Source organism: Erithacus rubecula (assembly GCF_903797595.1).
Source record: "Erithacus rubecula genome assembly, chromosome: 3".
NCBI classification, from domain to species: Eukaryota; Metazoa; Chordata; class Aves; order Passeriformes; family Muscicapidae; genus Erithacus; species Erithacus rubecula.
The window spans coordinates 21,639,818-21,665,452 of NC_136689.1; the positions used below are offsets into that span (position 1 = coordinate 21,639,818).

General features: G+C 37.7%; 1 protein-coding gene across 1 annotated transcript; it reads left to right on the forward strand.

Moving 5' to 3' along the window:
- The first annotated feature begins 295 nt into the window (after positions 1 to 295).
- Positions 296 to 24,028, forward strand: PTTG1IP2 (PTTG1IP family member 2). The gene is made up of 7 exons (XM_079299467.1): positions 296 to 473; positions 2,479 to 2,531; positions 4,789 to 4,897; positions 7,621 to 7,729; positions 11,234 to 11,302; positions 15,762 to 15,808; positions 22,467 to 24,028. Exons 1-7 carry the CDS (start codon positions 353 to 355, stop codon positions 22,514 to 22,516), a joined length of 558 nt encoding a protein of 185 aa, XP_079155593.1. The 5' UTR covers positions 296 to 352; the 3' UTR covers positions 22,517 to 24,028.
- The last annotated feature ends 1,607 nt before the right edge of the window (positions 24,029 to 25,635 follow it).

Sequence of the window (25,635 nt, forward strand, 5' to 3'; positions counted from 1 at the left end):
AAATTTTCAATTTGCCTCCATCTCTTTATTAATTTCTCTGCCCAGCCCTGGCTGGGGGATGCCTTTGTCGTCTCTGCTGGCTCTGGCGGCCTGTTGGGCATCCTCACTCAGGAAGGAAACCAGGAGCCACCTCCCTGCCCTCACAGGCACCGGAAAGCTCTCATGCAAAGGAAAGAAAAGGGTGTCACATCACAAGAAGAAGGGATAGAGAAAGGCCTGGCGTACATCAGATCTCGGCCTACAGAGACTCCGGATGAGCGGCAGGCGAGGCCCGGCCCTCGCCGCGCCCCGGGCTGGCGGCGCCTGCGCGGGGCCGCTCCGCACCCGCTCCGGTTCCGCTCCGGGCCGGGCCATGGAGGCGGCGCGGCGGTGGCCGCTGTGGCTGCAGGGCATGGCGCTGCTGTGGGGCCGCGCCGTGGCGGGGCTGGAGCAGATCCGCAGCACGGTTCCGCCGACGCCGGCACCGGCAGCGGGTAAGGAGGGGCGGGCAGCGCGGCGTTCGGCCCTTCGCTTCCCGGCCGGGCCGCCTCCCGGGCGAGCCGGGCCGGAGCCGGGCAGAGGCGACGGGCTCGGGCTCGGGCTCGCCCAGCGGCGCCTTCGGGAGAGCTCCTGGTGCTGTGCCCGGCGCGCAGCGGGCTGGGCCCGCGGGCCGGGAGGGAACAGCCCGCTCCGGCACAAGGACGGGCTGATGGCGCTGGGGTTTGCCGGCCCGGGCCCATGCCGGTGTCCGGATCTTTGCGGCACAGAGACAGCAGCCGCAGAATAGCAGGATAGGGCAGATTGGAAGGGACCACAGTGATCTCCTGATCCAACTTCTCTTGCTCAGGCAGGGTTATCCTAGAGTACACAGTCGCCAGGGTTTGCTCAGCCCTGGGTGATGATGAGGAATGTGGCTCGGGAGAATCCGACGGAGTTGGTCGGCCCTCCGTTCTGTTGGAATAATTTATCTCTTCCCTGCTTTTGGCAGGCAGCTGGTGAAGCTCGGCTTCAGATTTAGTTGCCACCAACAGATGAGACCACAAAGGTGCACGTCAGGCTGGCTGGCATCAAATTTGGGTATCTCAAGTGCAGGTTGACAGATGTGTTTAGATCCCAGCTGAGAGGTGTTTAATTTCCTTTAGGGAAGGGTTTACACTTGAAAAGGAAGTCTCCAGCTTTTTGAGACAACTAACTTGAAGCAAATTAGTCTTGCTAATGCGTGTTAAGAAAGGTTGTTTGTTCGGGTTTTTTAAATCTCACGTTGAAGAGGCAATTAAGTATTTTTATAAGCAGCATGGTGGTACTCTGTTTCAAAAAACCCCATTCGAAATTTTTTGAGTAAAAACGGACGTTTCTGAACCTACTCCGTATGTTCTTTTTTACTGAATTGCTGTATGTGCCTTACACTAAGGCTGTTAATTAGTACCTGTAACAATTCAATTGGTAAGGGTGTTCTCCATATGAATATATTAATTAAAGATAAATATACTGGTACATAAATTGCATTTAATGTTAAGAATTAGAACCAGAAAGATTTAATATTGAATTATGAAAAGAAAATACTGAAATATATAGCTGTCTCACAAGCAACTCTAGCTCAAATTGACAACTGCTTGTGTCTAATACTCCAGTTGGAGATAATTTCCCTTTATGTTTGTGATATACTGAAATAAGCTTGTTTCATTAACTGGTATAAAAAAATTACCATGGGAACTACAATTCCTGGAAGAAAAATCCAGGTTCAGACTAGGAGATTCCTCCTTATCTTTGAAGTAGTTCATCTAGGTCAGGACTATGGCATGTATGTAGTCCTGTGGGCAACAAGTTATGTCTGAATTAAGGATAAAAAAAGGTTGGTCTTAAGATGATTAACTTTCAAAAAAGTAAATTTGAACACCAGTAAGTACGTTTTTTTTTTTTGTTTTCAGAGAAAATGCAACACTTGGCTTGTCAAACTTCTGTTAAAGTTCTTGAAGGCTTGCATATTAACTTCCTGTCCTATATTCGGAAGTGTTTTTTATTGTTATTTAAAATCATATTATTTGGAGAGCTTTATCTTTTAAAAGCTCTTTTTTCCCAGAAAATAGTTAATACCTATGGAAGGGGAGAAATCCTAAGTAAGGTTCAGCTTTTGCAAAGCTTCCAAAGCTGCACTGTTTGGAATGTCCCCTAAACTGATGTGTGTAAGTTCTAGAATTTCAGCAGAGTTATCAGGAGACTCTTGGGTTACATCTTCTGTGTTGTCCTTAGAGAATGCAAGCTGAGGTTAAAGGTAAGCTTGAATTGTTTCACTGTGTCTAAGCTTGAACTTACATATTTTTTTCTCTGCTGCAATTCTTCTGGAATGGAATTATTGAGATTTTATTACTTCAGTCAAAATTACTGCTTGTATCTAGGATTAGGAAAAAAAAATATTAAATATTATGATAAATGTTTGACCTTATGGAATAAAAATAAATACATAATCTCTGTGTATTCTGGTTTTGTTTGGTTTTTTAGCATGTTCAGCATTTTCCCAGAAGTCCTGTGAAGAATGTCTAAAAAATGTTTCGGTAAGATTTTTAACGTCTTTTTTGATTGATAAGAATTTCCACTTATTACAAAATCAAATTGTTGAGTTTTCTTTGCCTATTTGCTTCTTATTTAAATGATAGTCAGCTGATGTGTTGCTTCTCCTCTGTCACAAGTGATGCCAGTGTGGTTTCACTTTGCCAGGGTTGCTCCATGATTTGGTCACTCAGGATGTTCCTGTGCTTTGTGAGAGGACAGACTGAGCCCAGGCTTCCAGTGTCAGTGTGTGCTCGGGGCTTTTATAGCTCAGCTGAACAAGCTGATGTTGCTGCTGCCTCAGACTCATCCTCATTTTGTGGGTAGCACTTCGATAAATGTGCCCCTAATAAACTCAGGTAGTTAAAATGCCTTGCTTTCCTTATGTTGTGCTAGGAAAACTGGGAAATTAATGTAAATAAACTGGAAGTGCCTTTCTCTAAATATGCCCCAAAAAGTAGCTGAGGCAGAGTGTGCTGATCCCTCCACTGGCTGCATCAGACTGTGTGTGCTTCACTGCCAGGCTAAGCCATGTTGGTAGCAAAGTGTTTAGATTTCCAATGAGATTGCAGTAGGGCAGATGTTTAAATGTTAGAATTTGTTTCTCTGCTCTTTGCTGGAAACTTCTTTAGCTCTACAATAAGGATTGTGATAAGCATGCAGAAGCCATTAGTCCCTGCAGAGCAGAAGTAGATTATTTCAAATTCAGACTTCAGATTCAGGAGTCTTAAACCTGCATATAAGTTTCCATTACTGGAAAACCTTTTCACCAGGGAAAATTGAGAAATATCTGAACTTACCTGCTTGTTTTATGCATATTTTGGCTTTAAGGGAAAAATATTAATAGAATTGTATTGATGATTGTTTATTTTAAGATTATTTTATCATTGGAATGAGTCAATTGAAATATTTTCTTGTACTTCAGCCTGTGCTCCAGCCAGTAGCTGTGTCAGGCATTGCCTTTTGGTTAGATATGTTTCCAGCAGATTGATGCAGGAGTCAGGGTGATATAGCTGAGCTTTCTGGGCTCCCAGTTGTCACCAACAGTGTACAGTTGTGGGGATTAGGAGAGACCTCATGAGCCACCTAATCCAGCTTCCTACTCAAAACAGGGTCAACATTATGTTCAGAGTTTGAGTGACTTTTATTATGCTCCCTATTAGTTGTTATTTTTTAACTGTTAATTCTGTCTAAATATTTGAACCAAAAAAAGCATATTGTCATCTAACATCTGCAATTAAAAGGGCAAAGTGAATTCTGTTTTCTTAGGTTTTTTTGTTGATGTGTCCTTATGGGTATGTTTAATTTGTACAGACTAGCAACAGCAAAACAGTAATACATTATTCTTGTATCCACACTTTTCAAGAAAGCAGAATCTGCTACAAATGGTTTCCTTTGTATTTAATGTTTTGTAATCTCTTAAGGGCAAGATAACAGGCTTTGTGTAATTGAGGATGTGTGACAAGGATATTCTTGATAGTACTGTTAGATAAAACCTAGTTCCTGGCTGAACTCTTTTTATAATGCATCCTAAAAAAACATTCTGTCAAAGATTCCTATTGCCATTATTCAAAACTATTTAACTGTTTGAGTTGTGTGGTAAATGACTTCTGAAAAATGACTGAATAAGTTTTGTTTTTTTTTTAACAGATGAAAACCAGAACCTAAGCCTGCTTAGTGATGACTTTAAAAGCAGAAATGTTGTGCTGGAATTTTAACTATGATACACAAAAAAATTTTAAATTTTAAAAGTATCCAGATGTGTAAGCCTGTGCAATAAAGACTGGATGAGGCTGTATCATTCATTACCTTGGAGAAAAAGCTTCTGTAAACTTACAAGGATTCTTTTTTCTTTCTGTTGTTAATCAAATACAAGGCTGAAGTAAGATTATAGTATGTTTATTCCTTAAAGATACAAGGGTTTTTAAAATTCTAAACAGTTGGCAATCTGATTTTGTGTTTCTTATTTGCTAATTTCAGTAATTTTAAACCCAAACCCATTTTACCCTTAAGTATGCAGAGTACCTCAGTATGTTCCCAAATATTTTTGGGCTAGTGTTCTTGCAAGTACAAAATGTTCTTATTCACCATTCACTTTAAGTTTTGCTGAGAAATTGTATGAGGACTTCTGTATAAGACAAAGCACTTCAATTTCTCCAGTATTACATTCACGTAAGAAATCTGTCTTTGGAGTGGTGCACTAAATTGTTAACTGTTTTTGAAGATGAATAATTTGGGATTTTTCTTGTTTCTTTTGCACAGTGCCTCTGGTGTTACACCAACAGCACATGTATTGATTACCCTGTAAGAAGTATTTTTCCACCGTCTTCATTGTGTTCTCTCTCTAATGCCCGATGGGGAGTTTGCTGGAGTAGGTACTAATTTTACTTTTCTGTAGATAATTGTTTATGAGTATAATTAAAGTGAGACAGCTTGCTAGAGCTGTTTCCTGATAATTTATTTGGAGGGACAGGGCGAGGAGGCAGTGGATATGATTTGGAGCCATAGCTCTAATCTTCTGAATTTAGAAACAGTCATTGTTAAGGTTTCTTTGTCAACAGCCAGTGTTGGTATGCTGTTGCAATGTCTTTAAAACTTTATTGCTTTCTTTAAAATTTCTGAAAGTGTTGGAGGATTTGTATAGATCCAGTGTATTGTGTTCCAGTGGCAGCAGTGAACCAGACCATAGGAATAGAGTCACACACAAATTCTTGAAGGCTATCTTTGCATAAACTGAAATAACGGTGTAATTGGTGGGCACCAAAGGCAGTGTAGATAAGGTTTAAAAGGAACATGCACAGTGCCACTGTAGGTTGTAATCCTGCATTGTGTAATTGTTCTTCAATTTCCATTTGCTTTGCATGTGTTACTACAAAATACAGGACTGAGCATGTGCTGCTGTCAGAGTGAAATATTTGGAGCTGTTTGTGTAATTGTGTAAATCTAAATTCAGACTAGACTGAAACAAAGAACACCTAAGGCATTGGAAAGCTTCTTGTATGAAACAAGGTGTAGTGGTTTGTAAAAACACAAGAGTACAGCTTCAGTCAGCAGAGCAGAGGCTTACTGCTTTCTGTTTGTGCATGGACACCAGGAGGGTAAAAGACAGAAGCAAGTGAGGGTGAACTATCAGTTGGCTGAAGAAAGTTACCATGCTTACTGCAGAGAGGTTTTGCAGTAGTCTAAATTAGGGTAGCAGAAGATTGCTGTTAAAGTGGAACACTTTCTGAGCACTACCACTTATAATGACTGCTGCAGAGTGACTAGATTAAAAAGTACAGGTGAACTTCATCAATTCTATGTTCTTACACAAGGACCTTGTGCTTTGTTTTCTGAGAACAGGCATTTATGCTTAGACTTTTGTTGATGTTCTTTAGGGTAAGAATATAATTTCAGTGATAAAGCTCACTTTTAAGAAAACTGGGCTTGCAGTGCTGTAGTAAAGACTCTTATAATGGAATGTTTAGCAGACTTTTTTCTGAAAATGTGGAGGGTTGACTCCTGCCAGTAGCAGAGTGCTCACACAGCTGCTTATTTCCTCCCTTTCTCACATGGCCCCAGTGGGGTGAGGAAAGAAAAAGGAAGAAGAGCAGAAATCCTCCTTGACTGAGATAAAGACAGTTTAAAAAGGGAAGGAAAAAGAGAGAGAGGAAAAAAATGCAAATTTTTTTATTATTTTACATCCCTCCACCCCCAGGCAGACTGATGCTCAGCCAGTCCTCAGACAAGAAATTCCCATTGCAATTGGCTTTCTCCTTGGAAGCCAGTTACACACTCCCCTTACCTTTCCTTTACCTCAGATTTTTTCACTGACCAGGACATTTTATGGTGGTCAGTTTGGGTCAAGTGTTCTGTCAGCATCCCCTCCTGACCTCTCTTGCACACAGTCTCTTGCCTGTGTCCAGTCCTACTCACTGGGGGAAACAGAGGGAAGGGGGCAGGGAGGAGGTGGCAAAATATTTTGGTGCTCTTCAAGCCTATTCAGCAGCAGCCAAAACATTGATGTGCTACCAGCGTGTTAGAGCCAGAAACACAGAACAAAGCATCAAATCAGCTGCTATGAAATAAGTTAACACTCTCAAACACACAAAAGTAGAGAAACACATGTCCTTTTCTACTGATACTAAGGGTGGTCTTGACAGTTTACTCCTGCTGTGGAAATGGCTTCTTCCTTGTATGCCATTTGTGTTTCTAGATTGACTGTACCTTAAACACAAAATGAAAATTTCATAATGGAGCATATTCCCAGCAAAAAAAAAGTAGGAAAAAAAAGAAACCAACAACAAAAACATCCTCAAACATACATTTCCTTAATAGATTTTTAAAAATAATTTACAGGCAGCAACATGCCATGGGGTTATATGGTCTTACTGAGACTGTCTCCTACAAACACAGCAGGAAGATGAATTAACTTGTGAAGGTGGTGGTGATGTTTCTTTTTTTTTCTTTGAGCAAATAAAATTAAGAGATGAATGTTGTTCACCATTGCTGAAAATGAAGGTGAATAGTGCAGATTTCAAAGTCAAAAAGAAATGACTGGCTTCCAGTTACTATTTTATACGAATTACAAGTGTTGACAGATTATTAACCAGACTGAAGTGAAGAACAATGTAATACAAAGTAGCTTAATTGTGTTGGGTGTTTTCATGAATAGTAAGCAGATGAAATAGGTACTGGTGCCAGAAATGCAGACTGAAAACTGACAATATTTTCCTGCACGTTAATAGGTTCAAAAAAATTTTTTTTGCTTCAATTAAGTAGTATACTTTTGAAAAAATAAAACTTTGTTTAAAACATTAAAAAAAAAAAAATTTGCTTTGCTGGATGAAATATATTTATTTTTTTTGTGACTGGTAGGGAAGTACCAGAATGAGAAATGTGATTTTACTTAATTTCTTTATAATATAGATTATGCATAGCACCAAAGTTTGGATGTGGTATACTGCATTTTATCTGGGGTAGTTGAGCAGAATCATGTGGAGGTTTTTGCATATAGGGATGAAAAAATAGCTGGGAAGGAAGAGAAGAATTATTAGAAAGATAAATGTTACTGATGGAGTCTAACAAGTTGGATATATTCATGTTTTTTTTCAGTAAACTTTGAGGCTGTAATTATTGCCATGGCTGTGGTGGCAGGACTCATTCTGGTGTCCATAACAGTCTGCTGCTGTTACTGCTGTTACTGCAGAAGGCGTTCCAGGAGGTAAACACATATATTTGTTTCCTTTACTAACACTGGGTCCTGGTCTTCCCTGTCTATCTACAATTTTTACTCTCCAGTAAAATATTTACTGCTAAAAATATTTTCATTTGGAAGCAGTTTTGGTCACTTTGCTTTATTTGTTTGAGAAAGACAGCAACCTGAGAGATATTTAGTGGCAGGTAGTGTGACACTGGAAATGATGCTGGAATGGCACTGAAGTGATTTTTCTAAAAAAGTGGTAAGAGCACTGATGTGTCTGACTTCAGGTAAGCTGTTGCCTTACAACTTACACTTCTACGTTTTACACTTTATTATTATCATTGGACATGAAATCTTTCCATGGCCAAGTAAATCCTTGCTTCTTGTGATAATGGTATATATGATTTCTTTCAAGGCAAGCTCATGGTACAGCAAAAAGGGACCAGGTGAGTAACAAGTAATTGAGCAACAATGTCCTATACAGCACTTTGTATCCATCTTTTAGAGTTGCTCTAGGGTCTGTCAGCAGTCAGTATCTAAGGGATTAGCTGTCTTTGCCAATTCAAAGACATATTCTAAATGTGAGATAATACCTCTTTCATCTAAGATACTAGGAATTATTTACTTATTTTCAAGGAAAGTAAGACTGCAGAAATTAAATCTTCTTGAGATCTTGGAAAACTTGTGAATTTAAAATTAGCTTCTCTGAGTAGCTGATATTCTTAAAAGGAGGGAAGTAGTTGATAAGTAGCTAAAATAAGTACATCAGTGCTGCAGTGTGAAGTGGGACAGCACAGCATGTTATCACTCAAGTTTTAAAGCTTTCTGGACAGTATAGTTTCAGCTAGCTGTGTTCTTTTTGTCCTTCAATATTTCCTGTATGAATAAAATGGGTACCTTATTTCTTGATCTGAAGTGATTTCTATACTTTTTTAAGTACCTTTGACTCATTGTTCTTGTTTGAGATTTGGTTTTGGATTTTTTTAAAAGAAATTACATAACTGTGCATTGTTTATTGCTGACCTTAAAGACAGAGAAGTATGGTGCATATGTGGCTTTAAAAAATGTGAAAATAATTGTAAATAACATTTGGTTCCTTTCTCTCTTCCCTGACTAAGAAGAGTGTGCCTGTTCTGTTGGCAGGTTGTTATACTGAATCTGCCCTAGTACAAAAATGATTATTCTTTAGCCCTGTGCTGATAAGCCCTGAAGATGTGAAGAACAAGTTTTGATCTTAACATAAGATCTGCCAACATCCTCTGCAGAACTGAGTAGGCCCCTGTTGTTGACATGTCAGCAAATAAAGCTTGAATCCTGTGAAAAGAGATATTTGTGCCATACTTCAGTTTTAGTAGCTAAGTTGTCAATCAGTACTGTAACATCTAATTCTATAAATAGAGGGTTAGTTCAGAGTCATCTTATGCCAAGACTCCAAAGGTGTCAAGCTTAATCTGTGACCCTTAGAGGATTTAAAGGTCTTGTCAATCTGAGGTCCAGTTTATTTCAGGAGAAGTCAGAATGTGTTATTACACTGAAACATGATACATTATTGGCTTTAAGCCCACTGGTTCTCAGCAGGAATTCTTCTGCACTCTTCTTCCTTGTTTTTGGGGACTCACTTTTCCACAAAAGAAACTTTTTTTTTTCCCTTCATTAAGGAGGAAGGAAAGGTTGTGGAAATGTAGTACTAGATCTGTTTACTGACTCTTTAGATGTGTCATCTGAGATCTGAGATGTAAGCTTGTTTTGGAGAAATATCAGTGTTTCTTTTGGGAATTCTTAAGCTATGGTGTTTAAGTGTTTGAGAAGCCTGAACTTATCTTTTCTATGAACACAGAGAATACTTAAAATCATTAACTCCTACATCAGTATTGTAGTTGGCTCATCTGTGCCATACTACCACAGGAATGATAGGAATATTGGTGCATAGATTTATTTTTATTCTGTGTTTTTTGACTTCCAGTAGTCTGGTTCCATGTACTTGTGACAGTTTCATGACCAGCTATTATTCATGAAACTCTACTAGATAGACTCCAGTGAACTTCTGTTATCAACCATGTTTTTCTTTGTATAATCACAAACTTTCTGAATTTGGAAGAACAATTCATTCAAAATATCCAGAAATCAGAAGATATTTAATGCTCTTTAATTACAGGGAAGAAATGTATTTTCTGAATCATATACCACCATTTTATTTATTTGATGTTTTCATATTTTGCAACACCAGTTGTGAAGATTATTGCATAGTTACAAGACATGGAGTCTCCAGTAAAGCAGTTTTACAGGAGGGTGCCCAAGAATGGGACCTTCTAGTGATGCTGGACATGCTGATGTGGAGAATTGATTAGTGTTCCAAAAGGGTCTAGCATTGTTTTCAAATAAAAGTGACCTGTAGTGTGTGTTTCCTGCTCCCCCAAGATTCTTCTAATTTTTAGGTGGAAAAAGCTGGAACTAAGAAATTTGTTTCTGAAACGTTGCATGGATTCTGAAGTACTGGCTTGTATTGAAATAACTATAATGTTCAGAGAAATATATGGACTGTTTGAGCACATGAAAGAATTGAGTTCATGTTTCCAGACCTGAATGTGTCTAAATTTTGTGTATTAAAGCTTTTGACATGCTGTAATTAACCACTGGATGTCACTCTTGCTTAACTTAGATGTTGGTGGCTGCAGATGTGTGGTAATGCTGCTCAGATGTATTAATATTGTAAATATTCATCTCAGACATTTTCAGAACTGTATTCACTTTTGGAAGATGATTAGCACCTGGGCAAGCATGGCAGTTGTCCATTTACTAATCCTGAAGAATTATCATAAGTTCTGTCAGGGAAAAACTAACAGAAAAAATGTTTGACATTTGCTTTAGAGTCCTAAAAGTCTTACATAGTCTGTCTAATGGTTAAGTGAAGCTGAGCTTTCTCCAAGGCAGGACACAAAGGTAAAGTGCAGCAGAGTTCAGTAGAGCACAGCTCAGATGTACTGTGTAGGTCAGCATTTCCCAGAATCACACAGCTGATACTCAGGTAAATCCTTGCTCATTCCAGAACAGATTCATTTCCTGAGGGCAGCTTGAGATTGGATAGTAATGGTTGTTGGAAAGATAAATTGTTCTGGCATCAAAGGCTTATAAACCATCAATCTTCTTCCAGAGGACAACAATGGACTTAACTGTGCATGTGCAGAACATTGAGTCTTAAATGGGGTGTGACACATGGGAAAAAGGGCAATTAGGAATTCTGCTTCTGGAGCAGTCTGCATCTTCTTCCTAAGAAGCTGCAAATAGTCCTGTGAAGTGCATATTACTACATGAGTAGAGCATTTGGATATTATAAAATGTGAAAGAATAATTACACAAACTTGTCAAGTATACTTACTCTGCTGTGAAATTTTGCATGATTATGAAGTAGTATCTCTGGTCAGACTATAAATTCTTTTTGAAAGTAAAGTAACTAAATAGTGATAGCTTAGCAATAAAGTTGCTTTTTCCTCCTCTTATGCTTTCCTTCCCTCCTTATTTTTGTAGCAGACTAGATGAAGAAGAGGAGCAGCTAGCTAGGAAGAGAGAGGAACGAAGACTACAGTCTCTTCAGAGGTAAGTCTTGACAGCTTGATCTATAGCTACACACTTCTGGTCATGTAGGAGTATTCTGCCTTTCTAAGAAATACATGGAGTACTAAACAAAGAAGCACTGTGACGTTAGGCATGACAGTGTCAGATTTTTACAAAACAGAGCTGTATTATGAGGTTGATTAGGAACTGTATTGTTGTAAATGAACAAGAGAGCAAACAAGTTAATCCTCAGTGTGGCAGGTACCATGAGTGCTCTTTGCATCATTGCAAGGTAATGACAAACATCAGAAGAGAACAGATGCAAATTTGTTTTCATAAACATCTGAATTTGTGAGATGAAAGTGTCAGACTTGAATGTGCCTGGAAGGGTAAGAAATAGGTGTCCAACTTAGGAAATTTGCTCACACACAGTTTCTTAGGTAAGTTATGTTGAATATTTGCAATGGATCAGAAAAAAAGGGGAATTTTCTACCTGTTAATCCAGTTATAGCCAGTCACAGCACAGGAATGCTGGTATGAACGTAATGTTTCTCCTATAATGCTTTTGTTTCTTTCTAAAGAGATGTGACCCAGTGAGGAATATCAACTTTTTTTTTTGTATATAAAACCATGTACCATGTGATGAAATGTATATCCTTAATTATGCAATTTTGTTTAATTAAGACAGTATTTACCTGTGTTTGTTTTAAAGCAGACTTCTGACTAGGTGCATAACAGGGGATGATTGTGTTCCATAACATTTCCACTGTGATTTGTGCATCACCTTTGAATTCTTGGTACAGTTAATCTGTAGAAAGTCTGATGCTTCTGGAGCATTAGGTGTGCTATGCACACAGTGAGCAAGTGGTGTTGCACCAGGCAATTAGCAGCACAGAGCTAATACCAGCTTCATTCATTCTTGAATTTAGCCTAGGAGCAAGGATCACTAGGAGCAGACTGCACTGCCAGAATGATTGCTGCAGCCTTACATAGAGCAGCATTCCTCTTTCCCAGCTTGTCTCAGGAGTGTCTCTCTGAAACAGAAACTGTTTTAATTGCAGCAGAGAGCTTAGCAGCAGCCCTGGGGTGTTTACATGTTCTGAACACGCACACCTATTGTGTGTGTGGCTGGGGGTCATGGGAAAACACAAGGAGTAGGCCACTTCCAGCACCTAGAACACCTCACCCTACCCACTGCTTGCTTCCCCTAAGACCTTTGGAGATGAATTGCTAGTAGCAGGCTGTAGAACAAATTAATATTCTCAACAACCCATTTTTGTCAAGCAACCTGCAGAGGAAAACACTGCCTTGTACTGTGTAGTCCTTCATTTCTACTTTGGCATTTTCACATAGTTTATGAAAATAGCTGAATAGATGTTCAGATAAATATCATGGGAGGAAAGTAGGCACAGCATTGACCTTGTGTCTATCTGGTTATGTTTTTTACTTGTCATCTTATATGTGGGGTTTTTTTTCTGTGGGATACAGCTGCTACAAATACAGCTGTTCATGTCAGTTGACAATGGAAGGTGAACAGGACTAGCCTGAGCTTCATTTCATGATTCCATTGGTGAATGGTAAAAACAAAGTAAGGAGGCCCAAGTTCCATAATGTTCCATGGAAATATTTTTTGTGGAAGGTTTAAGATGATTGCAGCACCTAATATTTTCAAAACATTGTAAAAGTTTGCTTTTTAAGTTTAATATTTGTTTGCATTAAAAATCAGTTAATTATGGATACTTTAGTATCCTTTTGGAAGATGCATGTTAAAATGAAAAGGATAATTATGTTGGCTTTCTGCTAGTCTACACGAGGCTGAAACTAGCTGTCAGTTTACTGAGAGGGTTGAAAATCACTGGTGATGGTTCAAGTTTGCACTTATAGCATGGGGCATGAGGAGAATGATGTCTGGAGTTCAATTTTTGATTTAAAACAGTTATCATATTGCATAGCTTTAGTCCTTTATTTGACTTCATCATCTCTAACATGAAAAATCATGTTTAAGTATAGCATTGAGTAGTGAAGTGTTTTTCTATATACTCAATTATTTTCATATTCAAATACATGGTATATTTATATGCTAGATTTGTATAATTTATAAATAATTAATTTTAGAAGTTCATAAACAAATGTTAAGCAATAAGATTCAGTGCCAAGTATAAATTGATAGTGTATTGGTAAGGGAGAACAAGGAGAGAAGCCAGGGAAAGAAAAGATGGTAGATTATTTTTGAAGAACCAAGTATGGAAAATTATTATGTGAATTGTCAGTATTGAGAAAATACTTCCTCAGCTTACAGCAGTGGGGACAGCTTGCATAAGAAGCCAATAGCTTAGCATGTATAAAATAGAGTAATAGCAGTAGTGTTAAGAAACAGAATCAACTTGGAAAACTGAAGTGACTTGAGCTGGTCATAATGTGAGATGTGGGTGGTGCAGTAAGTCAGGGTGGCTTCAGGGACTGCCTGTTCAGAGCTGTTTCTGGTTCTTCTGGGTTGATGTGTACCTAAGCCTTGTTTACTGAGCAAGGATTTAGTCATGGCTGAAAGGATGCTGTCGTGGCTGCCTGTCAGAGTTTGAATATTTCACTGATATTAATGGTTTTACCCTTCAAACTTAATGAGATGTTTGGTGGCTTGTTTTAAATAGCCTAGGGAGGTATCCTAAAGCATTTCTGAGGTTCAAAGCCTACACAGCTTGATTTTGCACTATCCCCTTCTCAAGCAGGTGCTTTCTGAATTCAGAACTGATTCACACTGACTGCTGAAGTACAGAGGCTTCAGTAGCTGTAACTGCAGTGATGAGTCTCCCTTGCTTCAGACAGAATATACAAAACAAGAAAGAAATGCCATTAGTACCACCAGTAATAGACCTGGTTTGAGGTCACATGAAAAATATACAGAAAGAAGGTTTGGCCCTATGTTGGAGAAGGCTGCTTTAAGCAGAATTTCTCTGTTCTCTTCTGAGATTCTTTTCCCCATATAGTATCTTCCTCTTAGGTATTACAGAAAGCAGCAATCCTGTTGTCGGGTTACTTTCAATGGGTAAATTTGTCTCCTCTTTTTTTTGTTCTCTTCAATGTCTCAATCCTAACTTTCTTTCTCTACATAAATTTCATTACCCTGACTCTCCAATTCCTCTTACTGCATTTTGGCTAGGTTGCATTGTTTACTGTGCTGCCTGGGCTTAATAATGCAGGGGGATGTAATGGACATGGATATCTCTGGGAAAGAGTAGTGGAAGGTTTTGAGTCTGTCTGTCTTGTTTGGTTTTTCTCATCGTGCTTTATCTGCATGCTTTTCCAAAAGTGCAATTGCTGAAAAAGGCCAGTTCAACCCTCAGCTCTGTAGGAAGCAGGATAATTGCTTCTGAGGGCATACAGGATCTGATTAGCAGTAGGAATTGTTTGGAGGTGGAATATGCATAGGGCAGATGGGATCTTTGGTGAATTAAGCTGTCAGTGCTTAACAGCTTTCTGCTGAATACGTGCAAATTGGAATCCAGCAGAAGTCACTACTTGTCTGACTGGGTGGAATTTTGACAGGGGGTAGCAAAGGGTGTAATTTAATTTTTTTTTTCTTTAAATTTTTGTTAGAGGAACTTTTCTTTACCAAATTCTATGTCTTTTCCTCAAGATATATAAATCCTGGATCACACTCATGAAGTAGTTGTCTAGGAACTTTTATGTTTGTTTTTTAAACTAAGCAAAATGGATTCTTCCTTTGTAACATTGGAAAAATCTGAGAAAAGATGGAATTTTTTCCATTTAAACATCTTTCATTTTCCCACTTCACCTTTGCAAAGGGGAAGGAGAAATCAGCTCATCAGACACTTGGTTTATGTAAATAATTTAATTTTGGCATTACTAGATACAGCCTTGAAAACAGTCTTATAGTCAGACAGCATAAAAGCCAATTTGTATTTAGCACAATATTTTAATTTTTTCTCTGCATGGGTGCCACGTTGGATTTTAGAAAGCAGTTGTTTCCACTTACTTAAGCAAAACAGTAATACACCTTTTTGTCCTTTTAGAATTATTATATTGAATTAGTATTCTGAAATATGTTCTGTGCCCAGCTAAATTTTACAATTATGCTCCCTGCTGGAAAACATCCAAGGGTCTTCCAGTACAGTGTATTGCCTTGCTTCTTATGTACAGATTAATGCCTCAGTGTGTGAATGTGTGCATATATATGGATGCTTTGCTTTTACATAGGAAAGAAAATATGTTTCTTATTGTTTATTGTAATACATCTTATGTTCTTACTATCAATTAGTAAGAATTTATGGCAAATCTAATAGATACAGTGTGTGTATATACTTACAGATGAAGTGTAAATGGAATGATTTTATATATATAACTGCTAAGTGTGATTTTGTAAAAATAAATTGTAATGTAATTACTAATACTAATGTAAAAAGTGCTGTTGTCCTTTTTGGATGCAATTTGCTTACAGCTCAAAAGAGTCTGAATGTTCTTCTGATGCTTTTATTTCTTGCAGGAAACATGAAAGAAAACTGAAGCATGATGAAATACGTAAGAAGTATGGTATGTGTTATCTTGTTTTCATACTATGCCTGCATTGATTCCTTTTCCTTAATTAAAGTTCACAGCAGAAATAAGCTGCTTTATGAGTGGCAGAAGTAATCAAGCCCAGTTTTCTGCTGATGCCTGTCTTCTGACACCTGATCTCAGCACATTTATGCTGCTGTTCTCTGCCTGTGCAGACTGTCCAACTGGGCAAGAAGACAGTGTGCTTAGGATGGGCATTTAAATATATTTATTAAAATAAGTGGTTCATTCTGTCTGTTCCTAAGTAAGAGGACTGAGTTTGGGGGCTTTTTTGTTTGTTACTGAATGTGATAAATCAGCCTACTTGAACTTTGCTGCTGCAGTCATGGCTATTGCAGGAGAGACTGACTAAGCAGAGATAGCAACCTTTTTAAATCAAGCTTGAAAAAGAAGGGTGGAGGAGGAAGCCTTATGTAGGGATAAAATATTTTTTCTTTGTTTTTAAGTATAGGTATGGTCCAGTTGTAGAAGAGTATGACAAGACTGTAGGACCTGCTGTGTTGTATAAGAGGCTCTTATTATGTAGGCTTGTCAGTGCTTGCACTTTTCATGTGATTTGTTCATGGGGTTAATAGTACTGTGTATTCAGAGATAGTTCTGCTAAAACTCTGCTGCATTTTTTATTATGCAGATTGCACTAATGTCACAGAAGGTGTTTCTAGGGGTCTGAACAGTCACTCAAAGCTGCTAATTTTCATCCTCTTGTTAAACTGATTGGGAGAGTCTAGGAATTCCTTCATCAATCTGTAACCTGCCCTTTGCCTGATTCAGAAGTGATACAGACAAACTCTGTAGGGGATTCTCTGCCTGGAGAACATTTGTAAAAGAATGATCATTTACAGGAACAGAGGAAAACTACACTGTGAAGCTTGAGCTATAGGGGAAAGAATGTTGTAGAAACTGGAATTTTTGTTAAACAGTCATGGAAGTTGTTCTCTGGTATTTTACAGGATAATTAACCCTGTATCTCAGCCACAATTCAGTTTTAAGAGGTGTTTGAGGGTTGACAATAGTCCAGATGTAAAAAAAGCAAACAAAATCCAAGTGCAGCATAAAACAACACAGGCTTTTTGTGTTTGTTTCTCCTTAGAAGAGACCTCACAGTCAATCTCAGCAAGTTTGAATCTTTGGGAAAGATCTGGTGAAGAACTTAGGGCAATGGCTGTCCCCACAATAACTTTCAGCACTCAGTGCAGATGGAGTTTTGCATCTCCTGGATGCAGCCAAGATTCAGGTCCTGAGTGCAGAATCACAGTTGTCATATCAGAGCCCTGCACTGGGGTTTGGTGGTGTGAAAGCTGCATTCAGTTCTGTTCTGCTTGTGAAACCAGTTCACTTGTTTCTGCATAGCCCTGCATTTATTTTACAGGAGACATTTGTCTGTTCAGTGCTTAACTCTCAGACCTTTGTGGAGTACTTGAGTTCCCTGAAATTTTGAAACTGTATAACATAATGCTTCTGGAATACAGACACCAAATTCAATAAATCAAGTACTGCTTGTAGCTGTACTGTACACACAGTCATAGGAGAGCTGGTGTCATTTTGCCTCCACTGTCAATGAATTAATAAGAAACAAGTCCATACATTCATTGTGTTAATGGAAAGTGTTCTCTTTTGTAAGAAGTCAGATATCCTCACTTCTTCCTGCACTTATGTTTTGTAATGCAGCTTACCTGCACTAGATTGCAATTGGACTATAAAACTTAAATTTTGTTAGTAAACTTCACATAGAAGCTTATTGACAGGTTTGCTGTAGTGCCTAAGGAAAGATTAATTCATATTGTCAGATATATCAATTTGAGGCCTGAAACCTCATGGTTAATTTTTATCTTAAAGAAAAACTAACTATCACATAAACATAATTAGCACATCCTTGAAGGCTGTATGTAACTGAGGAAAAATAAAATACAAAATATGTATAAATTTTGAAATCCAAAAATATAATTGCTGTTAAATATAAGGGCTGCATTCTGATAATATATGGACAAATGATTGTCAGAATAATTTGGTGCAACATAGAGTAGACTTGGATATTCTGGCCACATTTTTTACTGTCTAGAAAATACAGATGTTAGCATATTAAACATAATCTAATAAAAATTGCTGCAAATAATTATGGAGACACTAGATTATTTTGCACTCTTGCACACTGCAGAGAGGATTCTCAGTTAAGTAGGCATGGATGAGTGGCAGAATGACAATGACTTTGTTAACCTGACTGTAGATTAAGATGATGATGCCCGAAATTTCAGTATTTGGTTGGCTTTGAGGGAATGTCTTTTCCCATTTCATCCCCCAGCTTTCCATACTCCATTTAAATGGTAATTACACATTTATAATGCACTGCAGGTGTCACTCTAGCCACAATCCTTGGGGAGCATTGGAAGCAATAGAGAGCTTTAGCAACCAGGAGTACACACTTTCAATTGTTTCTTTGTTGCACAATTTGATAGTATTTTTCATTTGCTCAAATAGATGAATGCAATATGATTACACAAATTATACATTGACTCTTAGGAAAAATTTAAAGTAGAATTCAGAGTATTTTGTAGCTTGTGTAGTACACAAAGGAACTACAATTTAATTCCTGCTGCATTTGCTTCTATTGTGTGTTCAGTATAGCATTAGTGGGAAGCTGCTTTATTATTTATTTCTTTGAGGATTTTGCCTAGTAGTAGTGAAAATATTTTTTTCATTCAATTTTTGCAAAATAATGATCCTTCATTGCTTTAGTTCTGCAAAGGTTTTGATTAGCTATTTTCATGATATGTAATCCTCTCTTGTTTATTTTATATAAGACATTGGTTTCTATATTCAGTAGTTTATGAGAGTAAATGTTTCTTCTGTTCAAGGTAGACCCTTTGCCCTGATCATCATTCGTGTTCTGAATGCAAGGCAGGATAACCTTTCATTTCCAAACACTGAAGGCTGTTTAGTTTGCTTGTTAAGAATGCAGTTGTTAATCTGGAGGACTGGAAATAAGGAGGGAAAGTTTAATAAGGGGTGAAGAAACACAGCAAACTGGTTGGGGTTTTTTGTTGTTGTTTTCAGCTATACACAGTCTCTTGTTAATTCTGTTTTTGGTCAGTGTTAATGCATGATGAAAGTCAGATCTCAATGACTGGGAACCTGCATAGTTAGTATACAATATAAATGAATATGCTGGAAAAAGGTATTAATTTCTTTTGACCATTGCTTTGTCATTTCATATTTATTAAGATGCTTCATTATTTCATACAAACTATTTACAGATACTTGACTACCATACTTTTCAAATTTTTGAGTGTTTCTTAGATACTGCTAAGTAAGTCAAATACTAACCTCAAAATGAGAGTAAATATAAGAACTTTTAAGGGACCTGTGTGCCAAGTTTACCAGTGACATGTAATGGACTTGATTGCAAACCAGGCTGCTGAAGATACCAACATCTGGTTTCTCTGAACCCCTGAGGGTAAATGACAGCTTTGGTAGTGGCTGTCCTATAAGACAGGAGACAGTTTGGAGACATCTCCTGTCTGGTTCAAGGCAGAGCAAGAGTTTCAGCTGAACCAGATGTGCTAGCATGGGCTGCCAGCTCCTCAGAGTGGCACTGGCAGAGCAGCTGTGGCAGCTGACAGAAGCTTTTTGTCATGCTCCTTTTTTTCTATGTCTCTCCAAATAATTTTTGTCCACTTACTGGAGTCTGATACTTCTTCAGTAAGTGTTGATGCAAGTGATGAGCTGCTGTCTCTCACTCCTCTTAGTGTATGTAATCTTATGATGTACTTAAAATGCTAAGGGTAAAAGAAATTTGAATGCTGGATGCAGGTTTGAGAGCAAGGCTTAAAGCAAGGTGTATCAGGTACTATAACCCCTGGTTATCCTCATTTGGAGGGAGGGCTTGCCATTTTCTTGGAAGATCAATTTCTGGAGTCAGAGTCAGTAGTAGTCACACTGGATTGACTCGTAGTTCTTAAAGCTTATTTAGTTTCAGCATTCTGTGATGAAACAGATGAGAGTTCTTTCAAGTTAGATATACTGATGCCTGATTGGTGGTGATTAGATCTGTTCATTCCTAAACATAATTCAGTAAAATTAAAGCAAGTACTACTGGGAATGGCATTTGCAGTGAGGAGTGAAAATGACACATTCACTTGAAATATGAGGATTAGTTTTTTAAAATGGCTTTTAGCTGAGTGTTTTGGTGCAAGGGAAAAGAAAAATATATTCACTTTCTCAGAATGGTGTAGGGAAGGTTTACCAGGACTCTTACACAATCCTCTGGTTAATTTGAAATTGGCACTACTGTATGTAGAAAATCTTTTCCATTGGCTTTCAGCTGTTTGAGCTGTAAAGAACAGTATCTAGTGTTCTACTGTGCTACTTTCAGACCTGTCAAATGTTGAGTATGTGTCCTGAATGAAATATCAAAAAAATACAATAAGCACTTGCCAGACTTTACAGAGAGAATTCTGCAGGGTATGTTCATTTTGTTGAGGAATATGGTACCACCTCTTGCCACTTTGTGGAAAGCTTTTTGCATTTATTTGTAAATGGAACTTAATGAGTGCAGGGGGTTTATGCAATGGCAATTGTAACAATAGTGGTGATTTCTAGTATTGATATTAATCTTCAGTAAATGTTGTGTAAATGTGTTTTGTATTTTAAAGGGATGAGATACAGAAGTACTGCAATTTTTTTTTTTAAAGGGACTACTCAGTTGTGTTTCAGGTAGCTAAATATACTAGGAGCCTTATATCCTAACTGCCGAAGTATTAACAAGTCTGCAGGAACAGTGGGAGTGGTGATGACCTGGGAGTAAAATAAATGTTTCTTTTCTCTTTGGGTTGGAGTTTAATTAATGCAGGAATGTTACCTGAAGGCACTGAAGGTTGAATGGCAGGCCAAGGATAAGAGGGGATTTTTTTATTGTGTGTTAGTTTACTTGACAGCTAGAATAGACTTAGTGGACATCACAACTGTTGATTTAAATGAATGAAAAGTAGGATTAAAATTTGAGAAGTAACCACTTTTTAGAAGTTTAAAAGTATAAAAATTTCCAAATCTAAAGATATTGTAGATTATTTTTGACAATTATACCATCTAAGCATATTCTTATTAAACAAATGCTTAATTTTAAAATGTTATTATAGAAAGGATAGCACCTCTGATACAAGGTACTACACCAGGTAAATAGACTATATGTCATGTTACCTGGCTGAAGCTTTATAAATGTTACTGGCTTACTCCTTGGACAAAAGAGGGTCATTATATATGAGGGATGGTTTGATATTAGCGTTTTACAAGTTGACTGTTTGTAATCTTGTTTATTTGAGCAATTATAGGACTTTTCATATTTATTCTTTATTTCAAATATTTACTGTTCCCTATCAGGTAGTTAGTTGCATTAACTGATACAGTAATCAGCCCTGAGCAGTTGTGCTGCTTGACTGGCATCTTAAAATAACCTGCCAGTTGAAATGAAGCTCACCAACTGCACCAGGTAGGCAATAGTGTAGTCTGCCCACAGCACCAGTAGGTTTTGACTTTCAGATAAAACAGTCAATGTTCAGTATCTGTGTGCACATAAGAGGAATGTGGAAATGAGATTCGATGTGAAAAGGACTGAGGGGAATTCTTACAACGTTTGGCAATTACTAGATTTTTTTTTTTCCCCATTATTGTGAATGTGAACATTAGTGATTTGGAGTTGCTTGGCTGTACTGTCTTCTGTCTCCCTGCCTAGACAAAGGAGCTAGAGAAGAGTCCTTGTCAAGCATCAGTATAAAAATCTTGGCAGGAAAGATAGCAATAGTATTCTGTCCTTTCACAACATAAGGTCAGCCTCTGGACTCTTACAGAACTCCTTTATTTTCAGTCTTCTGCCTACCCCAGGTTTAAAGTGTGGTTTAAAATCTCTTTGAAATAATTTGTGTGGAGCTGCAATTGCTCAGTTAACCCATACAGAGGATGCTCTGCATATCCAAGCACTCAGCATAATTGGAGGGCTTTGCAGTGCTTTCTGTGACAGTATTTTAGTGTAAAGTCATTAAGAATCTTTGTGAGGGAAACATACTGCAGCTTGGATTAAGTGATGCTCTTGTTCTGGTCCCTGGAGGTTTTAGTGCACGTAAGAAGTGATCTTCATTTTTTCTTAGAGATTATTGTCCTGTAGAAAGCTGTAAGTGGCTGAATGTGACAGATGGTTGGGTATAATTGAAGTAGAACTAAGTCAAAGTAGCAGCATCTTATATTTTAAAAGGATGATGATCTTACAGTCACTTGCATTTATAAACTGGCCACTTGAAATCTGTTCTTCTTGAAACATCTCTATACTTAGATTTTTGTCAACTTGAATCTCACAAATGCATTTTTTGTGGTATACCTCACAGATGAGAAGTGTTTTCTTTCTGTAATAATTTTTCATAGAGAAATGTTCTCTCCATGCTAAATTATTAAATACTTGCCTGAGAAATAAGAGTGCTTAAGAACACTTCCAATTTATTATAATACTTGAGTGTCTAGGTAATAGAGCAACTATTACAAGAATTGCCTTTTGGATTTGTTACATACAGTGCCTGTTGCAGTGAAGTCAGTAACTCAAAGTTTTTCTGTAAAAGGAAAATTATAACTATAGTCCCGTTTTGTTTTACAGGTCTTCTCCAGGATTCTGATAACCCCTACAGCAGATTTGAGAATGAATAAAGATTAACACCTTCCACAAGAGCTGTACCTCCAGAATCCAGAAAGTTTGTTTTCATTTGCCCTTTGTGCTCTTTCACTTTTGTTTTTTTCTCTCCAAAGTCTGGTTGTAAAACTAGAAGCAGATAAAGACTTTCTGAAATAACATGTTTCTATCTCCTACATGTATAAAACTAATTTTTTATGAATGTTTTTTGTTGTTGAAATGTTCAATGAAGTTTGTTGTTTATCTTTCCTCTTCTTAAATCTCTATTTTATTACTTGACTTAGATGGTTAATAGTCACAATAGTGTGTTTGAGTTCAGTCGTAACTGCCAGTTCAAGCAGTTACTAGCATATTCCTAAATAAAAAGATTTTTTTATTTATAACAAAAAGCAACATGGAAGCACAGCTCCACATAGCAGAAATAGTTGATGGAAAATGAATCATGTACATTCTTGTGGGTGGAGGCCTTTTTGGCCTGGAAAAGCATCTTCCAAGAGTGTAATGTGTAAGGGTTGACAGAGAGGAGCATATTTGTCTCTGAATAATTAAATTCAGTTGTGGGAACGTTAATGGGTACTTTGAATAAATACTGATGTGAAAAAGAAACCAGTTAGCAAAATTGCAAGAAGGTTGATCTTGAAACAAACATAGTTGTGTTCCTAATTTAAGAAACATCAGTCTGTGTGAACACTTTCTTCTACAAACTTAATGTATATTGTAAAATAAAAAGTAGGAAGTTGCCCAGATTGTGCAGTTTACCAGGGCTGACCCTGGCCAGCAGCTTAAGCACTGCCCAGCTGCTTCTTCCCTCCCTCGAGGGGATGCAGGAGAGAATGGGAACAGCCAAGGGTTGAGATAAAGGCACAGTGAGTGAAGGGAAGGAGGGTAGAGGGAACAAATTCTGCAAAGGCAATTGCCATCTCCCAGAAGTGGACCTCTGCCCAGCCTCCCCTCCAGTTTTCTTGTTGAGCCTGTAAAAGGGTCAGTTTGGGTAAATTTTGGCCAGCTGTGCCAACTGTGTCCTCTCCCAGATCTTTGCTCATCTCTGGCCTAGTTGCTGGAGCAGGCAGAGTGGGGGAAAAATGAAACCTTGATGCTGTGCAAGCAATGCTCAGCAAAAGCCAAAGCACTGGTGTCTTACCAGCACTGTTCTTGCCACAAATCCAAAGCAAAGCAGCACCATAAGGGCTGCTGTGAAGAAAGTTACCTCATTCCCTCCCAGAGCCAGTACAGTAAGAAGGCAGTATTTTTTTTAACTTTTTATTGTTCTTTTTATATTTCCATAATGTGATTTATTTCCTGTCTTTCTTTTCATAGAGGTGTTTCCTTGAGCACTTTTAGTAGCTTACCAGTATGATGTGACAGGCAAAGAGCTCTTCTGTCCTCCCAGTGTAATTGCATATTCCCATTTATCCTATATACTTTAAATCACCTCCCTTACTGTTTATCTGTTAAACAAATGTACAGTATTGAAAATGTTTGTGTTATTTTTGTCCACATTCCTAAAATAAACTCTTTAACATCTTGAATATGATTCTGTTTACTTCTGTTGTTCCATACTGTTTTAAATTACCTTGGTTTGAAAGAAGTTAACAAGTGTGACTTCAGAGAGGGAAAAAGATGCATTTTTGCCAGTTGTCTGTGGCAGGAATTAGAACATGCCTGTGGCTGGGGATGGGAATTGCCAATCTTTGCAGTGTCAAAGAACCTGCCTCTGCTTAGGTTTAGTAAATAACATTTATCACTGGTTTTGGTACAGTGTTCTTTCACTGGCTTTACTTCTGGAAACTATTTTGTATAGTTTTTCAGGAATTTATATAAAAATAGGTTTCCCAGTTTCTGAATCTGTATTGTAATTGATGTTAATGAAATACTGGTCTGTTTTTTCTTTTTCCTTTTTTCTTTAATTCATATTTAGTGCTTTATTAGTAGGCACTGTGTTTAATTTCATGTTTCTTTTTCTGTCAGCCATTGTCAAATCTGAAGTACTATTCAAATGCCTGTCTTAGAAGAATGATGGTCTATGATAAGAGTGAGTTGATAGTGTGGAAATGAAACATGCTGATGGTTTTCCCTGGAGATAACTGCAAAAATGATGAAGGTCTGTCTGCTGTCTCACGACCCAAGTAGTGACATTCTTGACTTAATAGAAAAGCATTTTTCTTCAGCACCTGCTACAATGTACGGAGGGCTGTCATGTATTCTATCAAAAAGGGGAGGAGGGACAACCTTTTTTACAATTTCAAAGATGGTAAAGTACTTGAAGAACCAAAATATTTTGAGAAAAGTGAACAGGAGAATTGACATTTTTAAGTCACAGTTGTGAACATAAGAAGGCAATGACTGTGGTCAGAGTTACCTTATGTTAAGCCTTAACTTCAGTTCTGTAGTTTATACAAAATGTTAAGCTGGACATTGAATGTGGTATATTTTTGCTTACACAGTTAAGACTATTAATTTAATTAAGACTATTGTGGATGCCAGCCTTAGAGCTTAATAGAAAATGCAAAAATCTTCACAAAATCCCCAGACTTTTCAGATTATTTAACCTTTCTTTTCTGTGTTCATTGAAGCAAATAATTGGATGGGAAATACCCATATTTCATTATATTAATTACCTTCTCTGCTTTTCTGTATGTCACCGTTTCTTACTTTGCCTTACCAGGAGAAGGATTACTCGCCTTTGTATTTCAATGTAGCCACAAGTAATTGGAAAACAGCTGTAGAAAGAGGTGTGGTAGTATCTTTGTTTCTCAGGTGTATGAACAAAGGCATTTATCATCTTTGGTGTGAGCTTCCCCTCCTCCACACTTTTTCAACAAAAGAAACAGAAGGTATGCAATATAATAACAAAAGTAGGGAAACAGCATAACCTAATCCTGAGAGCTGTATCTGTTTATTGTGTTTTTCTGATTTCCTCTTTATTCAAAATCTATTCCCTTTCCTCTGTAATTACACTTTTAGTGGTTATTGCTTGTTGATTTTTGTACTGAAGGTATTGCTGTCTGAAAAGAACAGTCTGGGAAGTGAAAAAATTAAAATTTGTGTTTATCTTTTCACAGAATAGAATAATACAATTGCAGTACTCAAATCTCAAATGGGACAGGTTTGAGACTGATATTGCTGGATATAATTT

What these genes read in the sequence shown, in the direction of transcription:
- PTTG1IP2 (XM_079299467.1), top strand. Translation starts at nt 353, where the DNA reads ATGGAGGCGGCGCGGCGGTGGCCGCTGTGGCTGCAGGGCATGGCGCTG. An exon ending in AATGTCTAAAAAATGTTTCG is followed by an intron (nt 2,532 to 4,788) that starts GTAAGATTTTTA and finishes TCTTTTGCACAG; the next exon opens with TGCCTCTGGTGTTACACCAA. An exon ending in AGACTACAGTCTCTTCAGAG is followed by an intron (nt 11,303 to 15,761) that starts GTAAGTCTTGAC and finishes TATTTCTTGCAG; the next exon opens with GAAACATGAAAGAAAACTGA.